This window comes from Mucor mucedo (genome assembly GCF_025094135.1).
Source record: "Mucor mucedo strain NRRL 3635 chromosome Unknown EV154scaffold_107, whole genome shotgun sequence".
In the NCBI taxonomy this organism is placed as follows: domain Eukaryota; kingdom Fungi; phylum Mucoromycota; class Mucoromycetes; order Mucorales; family Mucoraceae; genus Mucor; species Mucor mucedo.
The window spans coordinates 106,439-127,127 of record NW_026252391.1 but is presented as its reverse complement, the minus strand read 5'-3'; the positions used below and the strand labels follow the sequence as shown (position 1 = coordinate 127,127).

General features: G+C 36.2%; 2 protein-coding genes across 2 annotated transcripts; both read left to right on the top strand.

Annotated features, from left to right (window-relative positions):
• Positions 1–5,639: 5,639 nt before the first annotated feature.
• Positions 5,640–6,852, top strand: EV154DRAFT_485099 (uncharacterized protein; the record flags this gene model as incomplete). The annotated part of the gene is made up of 4 exons (XM_051598728.1): positions 5,640–5,671; positions 5,933–6,396; positions 6,632–6,659; positions 6,735–6,852. 4 exons carry the CDS (start codon positions 5,640–5,642, stop codon positions 6,850–6,852), a joined length of 642 nt encoding a protein of 213 aa, XP_051453835.1.
• A 9,746-nt stretch (positions 6,853–16,598) lies between these two features.
• On the top strand, positions 16,599–16,808 carry EV154DRAFT_427419 (uncharacterized protein; the record flags this gene model as incomplete). The annotated part of the gene is made up of 1 exon (XM_051596356.1): positions 16,599–16,808. A coding segment is annotated over one exon (210 nt), but the record flags the coding sequence as incomplete, so codon positions are not given.
• Positions 16,809–20,689: the final 3,881 nt, after the last annotated feature.

The window sequence follows — 20,689 nt, the reverse complement described above, 5'->3', positions numbered from 1 at the left end:
TACCGTACGATGGAAGACATTCGTACACGAATGAAGAAATACATGGCCGATCACAGTTAAGCAGGTTTATTTTTTTTTACAAAATGGAAACGGCGCAAAGGGAGAAACTAAGGCTACTGGTTCAAAAGAATTCGAAAGTACGTTGTAAAAAATAAAAGTGGGTACAGATTAAGTTATTAATATCTCACTTACATTAGAAATGGTTAAAGAGGTCTTTCATTATTAATATGAATTGGAAGCGTATTTTTAGGATCGTCGTGTGGGTCTCGGTGCCCAGGATTCTGAAGTGGAAGAGACTGTAGAAGATGAAGAAGATGAGAGAAGGCACGTTGGGTTTACTTTCAATGAAGCGCCTGTAAGTACCAATATAGTGAATACAGTGTCTCACTCCAGTGAAGATGAAGCTGCTATTGCTTTGCCGGTCAAGAAAGCAAAGAAAGTTTTGGTGCTGCTGCCTTCGACCAGGACTTCAAGTTCATTTTGGATGAAACCGTAGATACAACCATCTACAGTAAAATGCTCGAAAAGAAGCAGTAGATGACGAAGATAAAGATGAAGGTGCAGCAGCTGACTAAAACCAGGCCAATTCTTGAAACTTTGTTGAAGTCTGGTTTAGATCCCACCTCATCAATTGTTCCAGATCTAATAAAGAAAATCATGGAGTTTGTAATAAATCAAGGGTAGTTTGATTTATAAAAAAAAAATAAAAAAACAAAAGAATACTTTTAAAACTCTTTTATTCAAAGTTATTATAAGTATGATCTCTTCATAATTGGAAAAAATATCAACGGTATTTATACCAAATAATTGTATGATAAGGATAGCTATTATATTGGTTAAGAACATTATCTGTAGATATTGATTATTAGTGCTATGTCAAAGATAGTGGACCTGATTGATAGAGCTGATCTGGTTCCACCATATCCGTATCTAATATGGATACATGAAATTGTGTAACCTAATTTCCTAATCCACTACAGAGTTATTGAATAACGCTGGCACATCTGAACCTGAAGCAGAGTCTTCAAATTTGTGTTAAAAATAAAAAACTATAACTTTCAAAATTGATATACTTCATTTATGTTTATTGGTTACGTGCTATTATGTATCGACACACTCCATCTCTTAACTGGATTCTAGTGGGAGAGTCTATGTGGGAGAGAGACATAGCTCCACGGTCCTCTTGTTCTTCTTCCGTGATTCCCATTGCTTTTTCAATCAACAGAAGTCTTTCCGACTTTCTGACCAATCTCATATCCTCAGGTTCATCGATCAACATGTTGTAAAAAATTACACGGACTTTGATCCACTGTGTTGTATTCGAGGAGTATATACACCAAAGTATTGGTATAATGCGATGATAGAAGTAATTTATCATCTTTCATATTTTGACATATGTCAGCTGCTCATCTAAAATTCACGTAGCACTAAGGGGAATTTCCCTGTTACGGACTGTTATTTTTATTATCCTTGATGTACCTTGCGGGATATTGACAGCTTGGATGATTTATAATGAAATCTACCCACGATGGTAGTTTACAGTTATGGTTATGTTCAATGTGTATAAAAGAACTCTTTATTTTTGCAATCCGGTTAATAATTAGTCTTATAGATTATTTTCTTGTATTTTTCACACTGAGAAGCATTGGCCATATTGTCTTTGTTCTGGATTACTTAACAAAGCATCCTCAAACTTCGAAATCTACACTTCAAGATACCAAAGCAGTGCTCGATGGCAATTCTTGTTCCAGAATGCATCTTGTTAAATCTCTTTTTCTCTGAATCTAATTCTCCATTAGGTGGCCTCTTATATGGGGGGAATATATAATGTGTATATCCTTACGCAGAGTCTGCAAAAATGTACTACCCATCGGCAAATAACGTTTTGGATGAACCCCCATTGGTTCGGTAAATACACGCGAATCGTGTGCTGATCCAAAGATATTTGTAGTGAGAAATTCGAGAGATAAAGCTACGAATTAAGAATAAAAATAAAGAAATTTGACGAAGTAAAATTATCAAACTGCAAAAATAAACTAAAGTCTTTATTATACAATAAATTGGGTTCTTTATATACATATTCAGGGCTGGCTGAATATCAATCATTAAAGTGAAACCTGTCAAATATACAATAGGCGTATTGTCAATTAAAGATCGAGCATCTCATGGTACCTTCGAGAATCTTGTTATTGACGAGCGATCATATCATTGGATTGTATTATCTGGAATAAATGTATGACTATTGTTTTCTATATGTTGATGAGTAATCAATGCATGGTAAATAGAGTGTAATAGCATGTATTTGATTTAAAGAGTAATGCAATAATGATCTATGGAAAGGTTATCAAATAAGAAAGAAAGAATTGATGATAGAGTTATATCTGTATATAAGCTCGATCACAACATGTAGCAAAGTACCTGATTCTTCGCTTATCATCACAAATGGCCAGGCTATGAATGGCATAGCTTGCCTTTCGAGTATAAAACTCTTGGTGTCTCCACTTTGGTCAAAACTCCAAATCCATTAAAGAGTCAACTCCAAACCCAATACAGTTTGGGAAACCAAATCGTTTCTCGTTGGCTATGATTCGTTTTTTTTGTCTTCCTTCGGCCAACAAATCCACTCTTTCAAAATTGACAAAATGGTAATAAAAAAACGTTTGGTGTACATCTGGACAATTCCTACTCCAATTCCACAATGCGTTGCGACGTTCTCCAAACTTGATCCACCTCCAGAAAGATCCAGTCGATAAAGAACAACAGCAACCTGGAAATGTACACTGGGTTGTTTTCTGTCAGCATCAGAGTAGTTATAGAAAATTTGGTCTTTTACTCTATCGCATATATTATAGAAGGCTTGCTTGGTTGGCATTCTAGTTTCCCTTCTAAATACTCTGTCAGTTTGTAGCATAAGCCATTCGAGATAGTCCCCTTTACGCTTATGACAATGAGATCGTATGAAGACATATCTATTCTCATTCAAAAAATCCAATGTTTTCGTATATTTGTGTCGTTTTAATGTTTCTTTGACAATTTCGGCACTAATTGTCTTGGAATCTTTATCGTCACTGTCATCATGAAAAATCTCTATCAAGTACTTCTCTTTTATTTGTAAGCAATCTTTTAGTTTCTCTACAAGTGCTGATCGTAGGCATTTTGTAACTTTTATTGTAAAAAAAAATGGGAAAGAATTGTACCAATCGTTTTCAAAAAAAAAAGTTGGAAAGTTTTTTGTGAAAGTTGAAAAAGTGGGAAAGCGCTTTGACTGGTTAAAAAAAGTTCCCCAAAAAAGTTTCCCATTTTTTTTTTCAATCTGACCCGTTACTATTGTTCTTTATTATCAGTAGGAAAGTTTTTCATGAGAAAATAAAGGGTCATTTTATGTTCTTTTTGTCGTATTTGAGAAGATATAAACACTTGATATGTATAATCTTCTCTCTTAAACAGATATTCATACCAAATTAAATCTCAGTATAATCATAATTGTACTGATGACGTCCATCTCGAGATCGTACAGTTACTATATTAGAATCCGCAATAATTACAAGGAAGCTATCCCAGTCAATTAAGATACTTCTTCGCTTTTTATCAAATTAATAAAGATCCTTTATTGTGTCTCATCGACTTTATAAGACTTTATTTAAATTAACTAGTGAATACCGCTTTTGCCACACTTTTATTATCCAAAAATAGTTTTACCGATATAGAATGACACGTTTACCAGAAAACTGGGAGATCGTTGAGCGGGATTTTGAAATCAGTTACCAATAAAATATTGCTTATTGTTACATGCAAGGAGTTCGGTGAATTATATTACACATTTCTAGTGCATTATCGTTTATATATTTGACGAAAGGGTCTGTAAGTGGTTTACTAAACAAATGTATGAGACAATAAATACTCTGACTGCTACTCGATTAATATAGGCACGATAATAAATTTTACATTATTTTTTCTAATGGAGAAATCTAATACCGTGTCATTCTAAATGGAACATACACCCAACATAGTAAATATACTATTATTGAGTAAAGAATGAAGAATAAAGAAGAAAATATATTCGTAAAAGTAGGCATGAAATGCTGCACTTGATTTATGAGTGTTGCTAAAAATCTACCATCTGTTATTAATCAAAGTCTACTACTGTTCTATAATTAAAAAAACGTCGACAATATCGAGTCAATTCCGCCCGATCTTTTATCCGTAAAACATATTTCTTTTGTGGACAATAACATTTATTTTGTACTTTCACCGAACCACCAACTATATCTACTCTATCCACTATTTCAGGTATGAGAGCGTTTTCTACTGTATTAACTTGCTCCTCAACTACATCTACTTCATCTGCTTTCTTTACTTTCTCTAGATGATCCAACTAATCTATTGTATATTCTTGATTGTCCAACAACGTATCGAATTTTACTGGTTTGTTTCAACCCGTTTCCAAAAGAAAGTTGTATGCTTTTGCAATTTGTGCTATTTGACAAAAGATCTTCGTTATTGTTTTTTGTAAAAATCTCTGCTGCACTGATGTCTGACGAGAGCAGAAAAAATAGCGACGAGTTTATCCGTTATGCTTCTACTCAAATACCGATTTACGATAGATTCATGTCACATTGATGATTGCTAAACGAGTTGACATAATTGACGTCAAAATGCATTACAACAGACATACAGTATATGATAGGAAGCCATTCTAAACAAATTAGTTGGGTATCCACTGACATACAACCTTTTTACTAACTCATTCAGAATGACACTATTTTTTTTGTGGTATACTCTTAAGTAATACCTTTTAGGTAAATGCCAGAGCCTAATAAAGGGAGTATGTAGTAAAAGTAGACTTTAAGAGCGAATAGTTTTACAGAAAAAAATAGATAAAAAACAAGGAGAATACAATTATAAGTCTTGTCGATTTATTTGTATAAAAATTGATCAAGAGCTAACTAGACGGGCAGGTTTGCCTTGATATTTATAGAAGATTTAAGATATTGTGGCTTGTATTTTTGACAGCTCAGATCCATCGTAGTTTTCTATGATGGACCATTCATTTGGTTTATTGAAGATCGTAAGATAGCTGTCCTTGATTTATTATTGTTCCTTAAATTCTCTGATCACTCATTGGTCGGAGCCTAGAGTTGTGTTATAATGAAGAAATTTCCGTGAAACATCTTTCCTTTTGTAGACAGTAGCATTTATTATGTGGTTTTAGCACAGAGTAGATAGCGTTACGCGGATCTCTTATGGCAAAGTCATTTCTAGATTCAATTGTATTGTTGTCATTTAAATTTTGAAAAGGGTATTTACAGCATTCGTATAATATTCTTGTTTGCTGTTTTTTTGGCATCTCGTTCCAATTTTAGCAATGAATTAGCATGATTATTCCTTTCCATCTAAATTCCATTTAGATCTACCATCTATAATTTTTTGAAAGAAGCAAAAAATTAAGTTTCTGTTAGGAATCGTTGCAGGTGGGAATAGTAGGATATAGCAATTTTTCTTATTCTCTCTTTAGGTTAAGAACTAAACACAAAAACACGCTAAAAGTGACTGTCTTTAATTTTTTATATAGGTCTCGCTACGAAACTACGCCAATTTTTTTTTCTTTTCTTTCTTTCAAGGCTGTTTTATTTCAAAAAATGATTTACGTTATTTTGTCTATGGTTTTTTTGTAAGTATGTTTATACTTTGTTACAAGTAAATGCTTTCTAAATCAATGTTTTTGTACTTTTATTTCGACAGAGCTTCACCGCTTTTCCCCCTGCTCTTAAAACTTTTGGCAAGATGACTGCGCATTAGGACTCTCCATCAAGTACTAATTATTTTGCCTGCCAATTAAGTTCTTGGCCGTTTTCTTTTCGGCTTTAGGGTATGTCACACTAAATTGATAAAGGAGAACTTTTTGAAAATGGAGACTAATGTATTGCTTTAGAATATTATTGTTGGTAGGCCTTTTCTTGTCCTTCATTGGCTGTTTGGTCAATTCCGCACTTATGACGCTTTTCTGTGATGAGATCCCTTCTGCCGTCGTGCCTTCTTCATTGTTGTGTCATGTTGTGGTGTTTCATGTTGTGGTGTGTCCTGTTGTGGTGTGCCCTGTTGTGGTGCGTCTCGTTGTTGCGCGTCCTGCGTCTGTCGTGGTGTCCTCTTCTTTGGTTGCTCCTTCATCGGCTTCTCCTGTGCAGTCTCGTCCTTCTGTTGGCCTTTTAAGGCCTTCATTTGCCTCTTCATTGTCTGGCCCATTTGTTTTCGGTGCGGCGGTTGACCGGTCTTCGGCGTCAATTTTTTCTTCTTCTCCTGGGGGCGTGGTAGCCATTTCTGCGAGTTCCGCTGTTGGATCCCTTCCTATGTTCTCTGCTGACAATGCCTTCTTCGAGAACTTAGCTGACCAAGATGGTAAAAAATAATTAAATACCTACATATTATGTACTTTGAAACTAGAACATTTTCTTTCATTTAGAATACTCCGACTCGTTGGCGGATGAAATCGACAAAATCTTGGATCAAAGTTTCGATTTTTAATAAATTTTTTATATCCTATTATCAATTGTGCTTTTATTTATAATGTCTAGTATTTGGTTCAATACGAAGGGTTTATTTTATGTTTGTGACTTGATATTTTGGTTTGAAGACGTTAAGTCAGATATAATCAAGAGTACGTGAGTACGAACTCCCCATTTTTATTATCCAAGCAGTTGAGTGAAAATCGCACCCTTTTTTTTTTGAGAATGTAGCCTCTTCATCCAGAACATTGCCATTCGAAATTTGGAGTGGGCGTGCCATGAATGTCTAAAACATTTTTTAACTCGATGTTTCCTACATCTTAAGGCATTAGCAGAAAATTGGCGGTAAGCTAAAAATTCTTCACTGAATAACGGCAATCCCGATAAATATAGGCTTTCCTTTTATTTAAAAGCTGAATTTTCTTGTAACAAAAAAACGTTTCTTTTTCCTTTCATACTTTTTATTTTGTTGGAAAATTGATTCTTTCATCTTTGTTAATGCGACATTGCTTAAAATCACCTTCTCATGGAATCGAGCTTCGCATCAAAAACTGCACTTGTTATTTTTCGAAACAAAAGCGTTTCAATGTACTTTTGAACGGCAGTAAGTACTGTAAGACTCATGTCCTTATTTTTTACGCACTAGAACAAATAATAGTAACAGTCTTAATAGAATGACTAACAATGACTGCAACGGAAGAGATCTTTCCCAACATCATGACATTTACCATTGCACAAGGTCCATGCACAATGTTTAAAAAATAGATTTCATCGCAAACTATAATTCTATACAGTTGTTGGGAATGAATTAAGCAGCAGTAATATTTTAGTATATCGAGACAATATCGAAGAAGTAAGAGATGTTAGCAGATAAATAAAGATGACGATGACGACGAAGAAGAAGGAAAGGCTTCTTTTAAAGGGTATGTCACAACCCTTGCCGAAACGAATATCGTAACCTATGCGAAAAAATGTCAAAAAGGGCTGAAAAAATTGAAACCTGTTGAGGTCTCAACCAAGCTGACAGACGAATACAAGTAAACGTGTATGCATGATTTGGAGCTAGTTTTATAGTCAACGATTGCTTCACTAAGATAACTGCTGATACCCTTCCTATTTTTTCAATATCATACTAAAGGATGCGAATAGTAGAAATAAACGAATACGTCAAAGTGGTTCCAAACAGTTGAGATAAAAGTCAATGATGTTTGGAATGTTAATGTTGTAAGATATTCGGTATTCTAAAAAAAATGTCTATCAATTTTGGATCCTTAATTAACAAAGGTATGATGAATACAACAACGTTCAAAAAAAATTGACCTCTAATTATTATAATTCAGGTCAAAACACCCTTTTCAAAATCACGTTTTTGTCTCGTTGGACGATGACATTTGTGACAAAGCCTTTTTTTGGCAGACGAACAAAGGTTATGACATAACTATCATCATCTCACGTTTCTATATTCTTACAAGCCAATTGAATTGTTCAGTATCAAAGTTGATGGTTAACCTTAAACTGGAATACGCAATGAACTATTTCAAATTAAGAGATGTAGTTACAAAAATATCTTAAGACGTATATCAAGGGCAAAAGTTCAGGTCCAATTGTCGTGATCGAGGCTATATACTTAATATATGACTCTATCTACACTTCTTAAATCTTCCATTTGATAATCCTAAATATAATTCTTATTGGTGCTTTATATTAAATACTGATCATTTACTTTATGTACAGGCTTGATCTCATATCATCCTTCATACAAGTATAACGCATACATTTAAATAATAGAGTGCATCTGGACTTCAATATGCCAAAAAAAAAATTTTAAGCAGAGAGAAACGTTAAAACTGGACCACCACACTTTCCTCATAATTAAAGTCCAATATTTTTGGACATGTATTATTTTAATCATGATTAAAATGAGAATATGAAGTTTTTATTCTAAAAAAAAAAGTGTGTCCGGGATTTTTACAACTGGATTTTAGGTGTGGGGGGAAAAAATTGTCACAAGCGGGTTCAAAATTTTAAATTTTTCTTTTCGGACCAATAGTATTGTCCCGCGTATAGTATTTGCCGCCTTCGGACCATGAAATGCTTACTGCCTGTACTCTCAATTTGAGTACCCGCATGCGTAGTATCGCAGCCTATTAAATCAAAGTCTGAGGACATTTACTGTCAACCCTGTAAGACACAAAAAGGATAAAACAAACTTTATGTACTAAGTAGAAACGCTTCATATGTAAAAGATATAATTTAGAGTATTTTGAAAATAGATCCAACTAGTTGTTTATTTTAATTTATGTATTTGAAGGGTCGTATTCGTTAGATAAAGTACACAGTGCCACAACCCGTTATATCAGAGTCTGAGATTAAATATGATCAACACTGTAAGGCACAAAAAGGATAAAACAAACTTTATGTACTAAGTAAAAACACTTCATATTCAAAAGATATAATTTAGAGTACTTGGAAAATAGATCCAACTAGCTGTTTAATTTAATTTATGTATTTGAAAGGTCATATTCATTAGATAAAGTACTCAGTGCCATAACCTGCTAATTTTAAACTGAGATCAAATATGGTGAAGTGTAAAACACAAAAAAGATGTTTGAAATCGGATATACATTAAGTAAGAACGTCTACTACATGGAAACTTTGTTTACTTCAGTAATATTAGATGTAACGTTCTTTAAAACTAAAAACGCGTCAAAAGGGTTACTGTTTTTGAACGTATTACTATACGGGAGCTTTAAAAATGACAAATAGAATTGTGAATTTAAAACTAAGTTTGGGTTAATTTTTGTACCTTGTAATTATTCTTTTAAAATTACTTTTATAAATTTACATATCTATATCAATATTCATTATGGCTAAATCAAGAAAAAGAATCAACATTGGAAGAAAGGCTAAATTCATTCAAATGGAAAAAATTGCTGCTGCTGAGTACATTGCTAATGAAGCAATTGCCAAAGAGGCCGAAATCGCTGACATGCCTCGACCAGAAGAAGTCAACGCAGAAGCTTTCCCCATTTCCTGGAGCAACGCAACCGAAAAAACCGGGGAACAGAAGTTTAAGCGTAAACTTCTCCCTACAAGAGAGACGCTCAGTAGAAAGAGATCTGCTGCAGCCAAGGCAGCTGTAGGCTGTCATTCGATTAATGATTTTTTCCCCGTGGTTCAACAGGTTCCTACACCACCTCAAGTAGAGAAGAAGGAGAAACCAGAAGACCCGACGAAGCAAGTTTGGCAAAGATTCGCGAGTCTTTGCCCCTTTTGGAATCGAAAATCCGTATCTCTGGTAATACCACTAGCGACCAACACCACAACGGTGTTAAACAATTTCTGAAGTACGTGGTTGTAAAGCATGTTATGTTGCAGCTATTAGACGGTAAAACTTTTGTGGAAGCAACGAAGCTTGCGGTAAACATGCACTGGATCCAAGCTTCGAAATCCTATCGTCATCGTGCTGCCAGAAAGTGGTTTGAAGCCTGGCTGAACACTGGTGACATTCCATGTCATCAGCAAGGAAAACATGCGAAGAGAAAATCAATTCTCAGTGATCCTGATGTGAAGGAAAGATGCATCACCTGGCTCAGGAGTCAAGACCCTGTCCGTAGAAGTATCCCTGCTCTTCGTCAGCATATACGACAAGAAGTGCTCCCTGAGTTACTTGAGTTGGAGAATGATGTCGGGGCCGGTGCCGATGTCATTTCCTCTCAGCCAGAGCATCCATTTTCGAACGTTGCTCTGGCAACCTACCTGAAGGCTTGGGGTTTTGACTATAAAACAGGTAAATACAATATGTAAAAACTTAGCATATATAATAATGCTTTAGCTTGATTATATTTTTGGGCATATGTGTGTAGGAAAGGATCGAACATACTTTGATGGCCATGAGCGGGATGATGTTGTCAGATATCGAATTAAGTGGGCCCAACAAATGATGGAATGGCATAAGCGTATGGAAACCTATCCCTTGGATAATGAGAATGCTGATCCAGTTCAACCTAGCCTAAAGGATAATGAAAAAAAGATGGTTTTAGTTACTCACGACGAATCAATCTTTTATTCAAATGATTGTAAAGTCACTCGTTGGTGTGAGAAGAACGAAACCATGATTCTTCCTAAAGGTCAAGGAAGATCTATTATGATCAGTTCATTCATGTGTCCCTGCCACGGAACAATGAGAGGTACCGTCAATGGTGTCAATTTGATATCAAGAGTCATCTTCTTCCCTGGCAACAGTAACGGCGATGGTTATTGGACAAACAGAGATCTGACGTGTCAATTATATGCTGTAATTCATCTTTTCAATGAATTACATCCTAATTGTGTTGGTATCTTTGCCTTTGACCAGAGCTCGAACCATAAAGCCTTTGCGGACGATGCTCTTGTTGCCTCGAGGATGACTTCCGGGACTAGCGAAGTAAAGTCTTCTACCCTGTATAGGTTTCGGGATACCACTTATGTAGATAGAAACGGCATCATCAAGCCTCAAAGTATGTATACCATGGAATCTATGAACGTGGATGCCGCCATGAAGGAGATAAACAGACGGCGTGCCAAAGGACAGGCGTTTGATACCAATGCACTTGTCGAAAAGTACCAACACGCACAAGTAAATTTAATAATATAACATTAATATATAAAGAACTGACATCTTTATTATCATTATCTCTGTAGAAACGTGAGAAGTTCAAGGGAACTCTCCGTCTGTTGAGAGAACGTGGCCTGCTCGGCAGAAATGAGCCTCTGAGAAGGGTTTGTGTGAGAGGTACTCCACACGACCCTCAGGCTAAACCTGGCTGTTGTGCCGAATACTTGTTGTCACAACAACCTGATTTCAAGGCCCAGAAGAATATGCTGGAGACCCAAACATCCAAGGCTGGTCACCTTTTTACCCTATACCCTAAGTACCATTGTGAGTGCAATTGGATTGAAAGACATTGGGGTGCAGCTAAACGATTTGCACGAATAGAATGTGATTACTCGTTTGACACTCTGAAGCCAAGAATCGAAGAGTTTCTTGACCATGATGAGGCTGTTTTCGGTCCTAAAATCAATAGACGATATTATAATCGTGCCTATAGATATATTGACGCTTACAGCGAGGGTAACGATGTCTTGGAAGCTGAAAATATTATCAGTAAGTTTTCCAAAGAATATCGATCCCACAGACGTGCTGTTTAGTTGCTCCTTGATGACTTTCAATCTAAAAAAAAAAAAAAAAAAAAACAATTTAGACTCCCCCCAAATAAAATATATTTCCCTGAAAAAGTTTCTTAAAAAAAAAAAAAAATTCTCCCCACATTAAAAAAATCTGGCTATAAATAAATTTCCTTTTATATTACTTGTACTAGTCGGAGATGAATGCTCAAAAATGTCACAGATTACGTTTTGGTATATTACAATGAAGATGCACTCTAACATGAATATGAAAACATATGAAGGTTACATCAGCCACGTTGAGGTGCCACAGCTATCTTTAATAAGAACTACATTTTCCCCTGAATGCTGTGCTACAAGACATACACAGTTTTAGAATGAATGTTATTGTTATTGTTATTGACATCTAATTATGTTCTTTCTATATGGGATCATTACATCCGAGTATTATCTGGATAAATCTACCCACAACCGTCATCAGCCCATTTGTGATAAATTTCTGAAATAATGTGTATATAAAGACCCCCTTTTATTTGTTTTATAAAGCTTTAGTTTATTTTTGCAGTTTGATAATTTCACTTTGTTAAATTTCACATTTTTTCTTAATTCGCTATTATCACTCTCGAATTTCTCACCAATGCAAAATCATTAGTATAGATCTGTAATAGGCGATTGGTTCTGACTGTTTTATAATGTAGTTTATTTATATCGTGCTATTAATAGGTGCATCAGTGATTGGAAAGGAAAAGACAGATATACATTTGAATACGTCATTCGGGTTGTGCTTACGTCTGTTAAAAGCGTCCAAAATGTACACTGAATTGAACCGTAATTGAAAGCTTCGCTGATGCGCGTTTTGATTGAAATACTGTAGTACCTATGAAAACAACATCAAAAACCGACATGATTATAATCCATTGTACGTTGATGATGTGGTTATCTGCTATATTGTTGCTACGTTGAATAAGTCCATATCTATGACATCAATACATTAAGAATGATTAAGGAATCAATTACCCAATATAGATAGTTAGTACTGTAGTATCCGATGTCTAAGAGACAATAATTTCAATCAAATATGAGATAATCCTTTATTAAATGCTTAATTTGCTCTTGTATATATATTATATGTTCATGTTTGTTTAGTCGGTGATTCGTATTTGTTGTATCGGTGATTCTTATATGTTCCGTATTTACATTAGAGTAGTTGTAATTATGGTGAGATAGTCTTGTGATACACCATCATCCCCCTTCTAATTCGGAATCGTTTAAGAATGAAGCAGTGACTAGAGTGATTGATTGACATGATAATATATAAAGAGAATGCAGAGTTTGATAACTCTGGATTGATTGGATATAACTTGAAAAATTAAAAATAAAAATAAAAGAAAAAATGTTTCGCAAAAAAAAAATGTTGTGTGGCGAATCCTTTCCTAATTAAGTCGATAAAAACTCTTACTACAACCGTAAGGGAAAAGATACATAATTAATAGATATCAAATCTTGGATTTCTTTGAGCTCTTTGTATTGGCATCATGAGTGGATTTTCTTTTAATCGCACTCTTTTGGGGAAGTTTTTGTTTCTTTTCTGCTTCTTTTTGAATCTTCTTTAAATTAGCATGATTGACTTTTCTTCTCTTCCAATAAGTTTTTATAGCTTCAGTAGAGTCAAAATTTTCAGATGATATCCATAGATCATGGTCAGAGTCATAGCCTTTCCATCTAACTAGATATTCGTAATTGCTAGCATTATCACCTCTGTGATTTAAAATACTCTGTATTTCATAGTACTTTTTTTGGTCTGAATTTATTTCGCTCGATATCTTCTTTATGTGAGATGTAGGTACGTTCCTTGGATAAAGTTCACCTGTGGTGTCTTTTAATACATATAATCCAGGTTTTACTATGTTAGCTATAGTGTATGGTCCTTCGTAGTACGGTTCTGTTTTCGAACACTTATTTACGTTTTTAATCATTACTTTAGTTCCTAAGGTATATGGTTCATAATTAATTTTATGTGTCTTCATAAAATACTCATTGTCCTGTTGTTCAGCCATTTCATTGCGTAATGCTGGAATGATTATATTATTTACGTCTTTCATCTTTTCTAAGATTACTTTCAAATTGACCTTCCTTTTATTTTGAAGGATTGGTGTTATAGATTTGTAATCGGCAAAGTCGTTAGCTTGCCTGTTAAACATCACTTCGAAGGGTCGTGCCTTGTGTTGTCTAGAATATTTATTATTCATTACATATTGCACTGAAGGTAGGAATAAATCCCAGTCTTCCTCTTTTCCTTCTAAAACTTTTACTATAGTTTTCTTTGTGATACCTACAAATGATTCATTTGCAGAATTTCCTAATGGGTTGTATGGCGATGATAATCTGTGGTCTATTCCACATTGATCGATTATGCTCTTGATAAGTAAATTGTCAAATTCTAATCCGTGGTCATGACTAATTATCTTACTATACCCTAATATAGAGAAATTATGTACTAATTGTTTTGCTACTGTCGAAGCTTTTTTATCTGGCAGTGCACTTAACATTACAAATCTTTAAAATAGATCCACCATCACTAAGATGAAGTTATTTCCTCTAGGTGTGGTTATATTGAGATCTCCTAGATCCATTACTATATGGTCCATTATATTATTTGGAAGTATACTACTTGGTGGGTGATATACAGTTTGACCTCTATTGAATAGGCTACATCTTTTACATGATGCTACTGTTTTTAAAATATCCTTTATAAGCCCTTTCCAGTTGATATTGTCATTGTGGATTGTCTTTTCCATGGCTGTAGCGCCGTAATGCCTGATAAATCGATGATAATTTAGGAAAAATGACGAGTAAGATTAACCAGATTGCAAAAATTAACTGAACTTTTATTAACATAAAATTTAGGGGTCCTTTATATACATATTGAATTCGACCTCCTTCTTAGACAGGGCTAGATGACAGGCAAGATTATGACTGACACGCCATATCTTGAAAGTAAGTAATCCAATGGAAAGCATAAAATAGAAGAAAGAGTGGTACACGTTTCTGTAATAGGTCTGTAGTGTCACTTGACGCGTACATTTAAAAGTCATCAAAGTACATTCAAAAGTTTAGCGTGTTTGTACTTTTAAACCTCGCTTGTCATTGGCCTCCGCTAATCTGATTAGTACAATATCTTAAAAATGTCTTTTTATAATATTTGTATAATAAATGTATACTTTTGTACTTGTATTTAGCTTGATGAATATCGTGCTAGTTTGTTAAGTCAATTGTGAATATTTAATATGCAACATTAAAAGAAGTGTTTATAAAATTATCGTAATGGATAAAAATATGCTGTGTAGATCAAGCATACATGAATGTATAAAGCTCGATCACAACAGCTGGATATCTTACCAGATATGAATTTGACGTTGGAACAAACAGACTTAGCCCCGTATTTTTCACAAAAAAAAAAAAATGGCATGTTAGATAGAGCTAATGTCTGCAGCGACGTTTTTATTGTCGATGCTACCTATAGCATGAACAACTTGAAAATGCCTCTGATCTGTGTACAAGGTGTCAGTAGCGTAGGGGGGAGAGCTTGAAGAACTTTCCTGTTGCAATGGCGTTTGTTTCTAATGAGACCAAAAAAACGTACCAGTGGTTTTTCAGCACATTGAAAGAAGTACTTGGAAAATAATCCATGACCACTACGTTCCTTACCGACAAAGGAACAGGTATACTAGTTGGTTTAGATAAAGTATTCCCGGAAAACAAGCATATGCTTTGTGTATGGCATATGTATCAGAGTGTAGACAAAGCATTTTCCAACACCTTCCGGTCTAGTGAGACAAAGAAAAAGTGCATTGATTTGGTCGTAAAAATGCAAAGGTCTACCTCGGTTGAAGAGTTCAACTAAATCTTGAAAATGTTGGAACAAACAACCAAGAACAAAGCTCTCTGTTTGGAAGGCAAAGAAGGGTCTGGTTGGATTGACTTTACCAGCAATTGACTTCGTGAGATTACCCAGAAGTGGGCTGGACATGTCACAAGAAATTACCAGCATTTTGGATGTGTATCCACTCAGAGAGTCGAAAGTGGGCATAGAGCCTTAAAAGATGGATTTTTCGGACTTCAATCCATTGAAAAGTCGTTTGAGTTGCTTGACAATTACCTCGTGTCACAACTCGAAAACCTTGAACGTTTGGAGAACTTGGAAAAATTCAAGGTTGATATTTTAATGCAAGAGAACAAACACCTTTCCAACATACAAGGAAAAGCGTTTAAGAGGGCTCTTTTAACGGTCCATGAATCATTGAACGCTTTGGAAATTGCTGCACCGACCAGCAGGTGGAGAAGCTTTCTGACTTGTTTAGAAGAGCAACTGCCGAGTTGGAGGACATAACAAGTGGGGACGACATATATGTCAAGGAAATGTCACTTCCTTTGTCTGAGGAAGTTAGAACACCTGGAAGAAAGAAGAATTTGTTCCGCCTTTCGAGTATGAGAAAGGCTTTGTCGTCTCAAGAAGTAATCAAAGAGCTTCCAAAATTATGACGGCAAAGGTAAGAAGAGTCAGTAAATTAATTTAGTATTTTGTAAAATTAACAAGTCTGTATTTTTGTAGTATATTTTTTCGAAAGCAGAAAATAGCACTGAAGGTTTGAAGGTTGAAAGATTTGGGAAGAGAAACGCAGATTCCGGTATAAGATTAATTACATACATGTAGGTTTATTTGTTAATAAGCTTATCAACTCTGTTTTTATTATAGGTTTGTACTTGCCTCCTAAGAAGGCTCGTAAAATAGCTGAATGTAGTATCGGTGAGCTTAAAGCCGATTTGCATAATGATGTACAAAAAAAACATTTATTGGATATATTTAATCCAAAGGGAGACGGATGGTGTGGATGAAGAGCTGCAGCTAATTTTTTCGAAGGCAACCAGGACAACTTTCCTGTTGTCAAAGAAAAAATGCTGAAGGCTTTTCATGCCAATAAGGAAAGCTACTGGTCCTTGTTGGACTTTGATAAAGAACGTGATCTGGAGAGGTTGATCACGAGCGGTACCAACTGGGTGGATGGTGATGGCGATGCTGAATATGGAGACTGGTTTACCACTCCTGAGTGTGCCCAAGTTGTCGCCGATGCGTATTGAATTCCTGTGGTGGTTTTTCCTTGTGGAGATAACGAAGCTTTGACTTTCCTCCCGCTTGCTATTCCAAAAAACACTAGCATTAAGCCCCCCTCTCCTCTCGTTTTGCAAAACGTCAAAAACCGTCACTGGATTAGTCTCAAGATGAAACATACGTGTAAAAACTGGCCGGTTGTAGTGGATTGCTACCGAAAGCATCCTAAGTACTTGGAGATGTTCAAGACGTACTGGAACAAATGGGGCCAGTTCCCAAAACATAAAGAAAGAACCATTGGTATCCCGGAAGATGCTTTCATCATAGCTGTATCTGATGACAAATAAAAGTTTCAATGCAATCTTATAGCGGTTTTCACAATTGAGCTAGAGCTGCGGAATAAAATCACTAATGTGATCATTTTTTTCTTGTTGGTGTTAATAGTATGACATTACAATGTTAATTTGTATTCGACAAGTTAAAAACGTTTATCCCGATTTCTTTTTCATCAATCGTATTCAGGACATATAAAGACTTGATATGCATGATCTTCACTCATCAATATTCATACGACATTAAATTCCAGTACAATTATAGTTGTACTGACTGTTGTGATCGCGGCTATATACTTAATATATGACTCTATCTACACTTCTTAAATCTTCCATTTGATAATCCTAAATATAATTCTTATCGTTACTGTTATATTAAATACTGATCATTTACTTTATGTACAGGCTTGATCTCATATCATCCTTCATACAAGTATAAGACATACATTTAAATAATAACATTGATATGAACACATATGAAGGTTACATCAGCCACTTTGAGGTGCCACAGCTATCTGAATTAAGAACTACATTTTCCCCTGAATATTGTGCTACAAGACATACACAGTTTAAGAATGAATGTTATTGTTATTTTTATTGACATCTCATTATGGCCTTTCTATATGGGATCATTACATCCGAGTATTATCTGGATGAATCTACCCACGACCGTCATCTGCCCATCTGTGATCAATGTTTGAAATAATCTGTATATAAAGACCCCCTTTTGTTTGTTTAATAAAGCCTTAGTTAATTTTTGCAAGTTTGATAATTTTCTTGTTTTTATTTATCTTTTGTTATAACTAAAACTTACCTATTCAAATACTTCTAATGTCTACCAATAACCAATCTGCTACTATTGACATGAATGCCGCTAGTGCTTCTCGTGCTTCGTCTCCTGTTCCCGATGCTCGTCGTATTGGTGATACTCCTCTTGTTGATAACTATGAGTCTTCTCCTATGGAAGATATTGAGGAAACTTTCTCTGAGTCAACGTCGTTGATTGAACCTACAGCTCCTGGATCACCTGAAATCAATACCAGCCAACAGGAGGTACAAGGTCCCAAGCCTACTATTAACAGCAAGATAGATGATATGAAACGGGCCATCTCTGTGACTCAAGCTGATGTCTTATCCTACAGTATGTATGTTTCTTCTGCTCCCGAGAGTGATCCCTTGTTGCGTAACAAGCGTATTCTTTAGAGCGTCGTACTCGAGATTTGCAATCCTTGAAGGCCGCTCTTGACGCTGTCCAAAGCACCATTGAAGACACGGTTGAAAAGTCGAAGGTTTCTGACGTAGTCCCTGCAAAGCTTGCCATGTTCTGCTGGGAAGGTCATGAGAATGTACCTGGTGCTCATATCTTTGAAGATATCTAGACCTGCCTCACCAACTTCACTGATGTCCTGAAATGTCATAACATCGACATCGATGCCAATTTTTTGCGTCTCCTCCCTCCTTACTTGACAAGTAAAGCCCGTGTTTGGTTCGACGGATATTTGGCCACCCATCGTACTACGTACCAATTTGATTTCACTTGGTTGCAATTTACCACTGCTTTCCAGAATCGGTATGGTCTCAATGCTCAGGAAGAACGCAACAATTGTGCGCGTGGGCTTAACAGTATCAACATGTTGCGTGGTGAATCTTTGGAGTCATTCATCGATAGATTCAACAGTCTTCGTCGCCGTGCTGTTGACCAAGTCTTGCCGGATTCAATCTTGGCCGAGAAATTCCTTCTTGCTTTGCCCGACAACTTGTCTAATCTTGCCTCCATTTCTACTGCCACTTTGCCCATATACAAGCAACAAGATGTTGAGGTTCTCGCTGGTCTTGCCCGCGGGTTGTTTAATCGATTCTCCAAAGGAAAAATGAGAGCAGATACGTCTGATTTGTCTGCGCCTCGTACTCCTAAGCCCTCTGCTACGGTCATGGATCAAGATGATGAAGTTCATCAGTATTCCAAGCTGTCAAAGCATGCTGTGACCTCTCGTCGTGGGGTTAACCATGGGTCTTCTTCTTCTGTTGCTGGGTCGTCTTCTGTTGCTGGTTCGTCCTCTTCAACAAGAGTTCATAAGCCAAAGGAGTCGTCTGGGAAGTTTTGCTCTTTTCATCGGGTAACTACCCACAACACCGTGGATTGCCATGCTGCTGCTGCTGGAGGTACTCCCACTAACAATCGTAAATGTCGTAAGTGCCAAGCTGATAACTGGACGCCACGACACGTATGCTATACTTCCAGAGGTGGGCCTAACGTCCTTGGAACTTTGCACCTCAATGCTATGAATGTCTCTTCTTTGTCTGGTAATAACCGTAATGCCAACAATTATGTCTCGGACTCTGTAGCTCCCATTGTCAATAGTCCTAACACCAGTATGTGGAACGACTTCGCTGCCAGTAATAGTAATGCTGCACGTAACCGAACTAACTCGGATGAAGATGATACTGAAATGACGGATTCAGAAATGATCGCCCGCCAGGCTCAGCAATGTAAGTTTCATAATATTTATAGTCATCCTCCGGCTAATAAATCTAACATGATTATTATTCCTCTTGTTGTACAGGATATCAAAACCTACGCAATCGTGGACACAGGTGCCACTACCTCAATGGTCCAACCTTCCTTTGTGAAGTATCTTGCAAATAACATTCAAATCACTCCTTCTTCTGGGTCAGTGCAACTGGGTCACATTTCCTGTACGAAGCAACGTTTGGGAATAACCAAATTGAACATATTTTATAACAATAAATTTATACATGATTATTTCGAAATTTTTGACTTTTAGAGCATCCCCAGCAGTGCCCGATAAAAGTCGATTTGCCCGCTAATTAAGGGAAAATTAAAAGTTTTTTACCCCCAGCAGTGCCCGATAAAAAACCCTTAACTTTGGGAAATCAAAATTTCCCATAAATTTTCCCAATCCGAAGTGTTTTTTTAAAGGAAAAAAAACATCAATAAAAAATACCCCTTTTTATCTCTATAACCTTTTTTAATAAAAATGAGCAATAACAACGATTCTGACTTCGACAACGGCAACTATTCTAGTAGCGATGCCAGTGATGATGGTAATGTCCATGGAATTGACGACCATGAGCAAAGTGGCAATGAGGATGCTGGTCATTCGGATACCAGCAAGTTGAAGCGTTTCCGCTGGACACACGAGGAGAATGTCCAGGTGTGCAAGTCATGGTTGCCGATCTCGGAGCAGGCAGTCCATGGTAATTTGATGAAGGCGGAAGTGTTCTGGAAGTTGATTATGAGCTACTTTAAGGCGGAGGGTGAGCTCGACTGGCCAGAAAGAAACGAGAAGGCTTTCAAAAACCATTGGGGGAACATTTCGGCTGCTGTCAGCAAGTACTGCGGCTGTGTCTCAGCAATCCAGCGACGCAAAAAAAGCGGTAATGCTGCTGCAGATGAAGTACGTATCATATAACTATCGATAAAGGGATATAGTAGTTTAACTCATATAAGTTAACAAATAGTTGGGGGATGCTTTCAATTTGTTTCAAACAAAATACCGTGTTCATTTCGCTTTTTACGATTGTTTTTTGATACTTCGTAATAGTCCAAAGTGGAA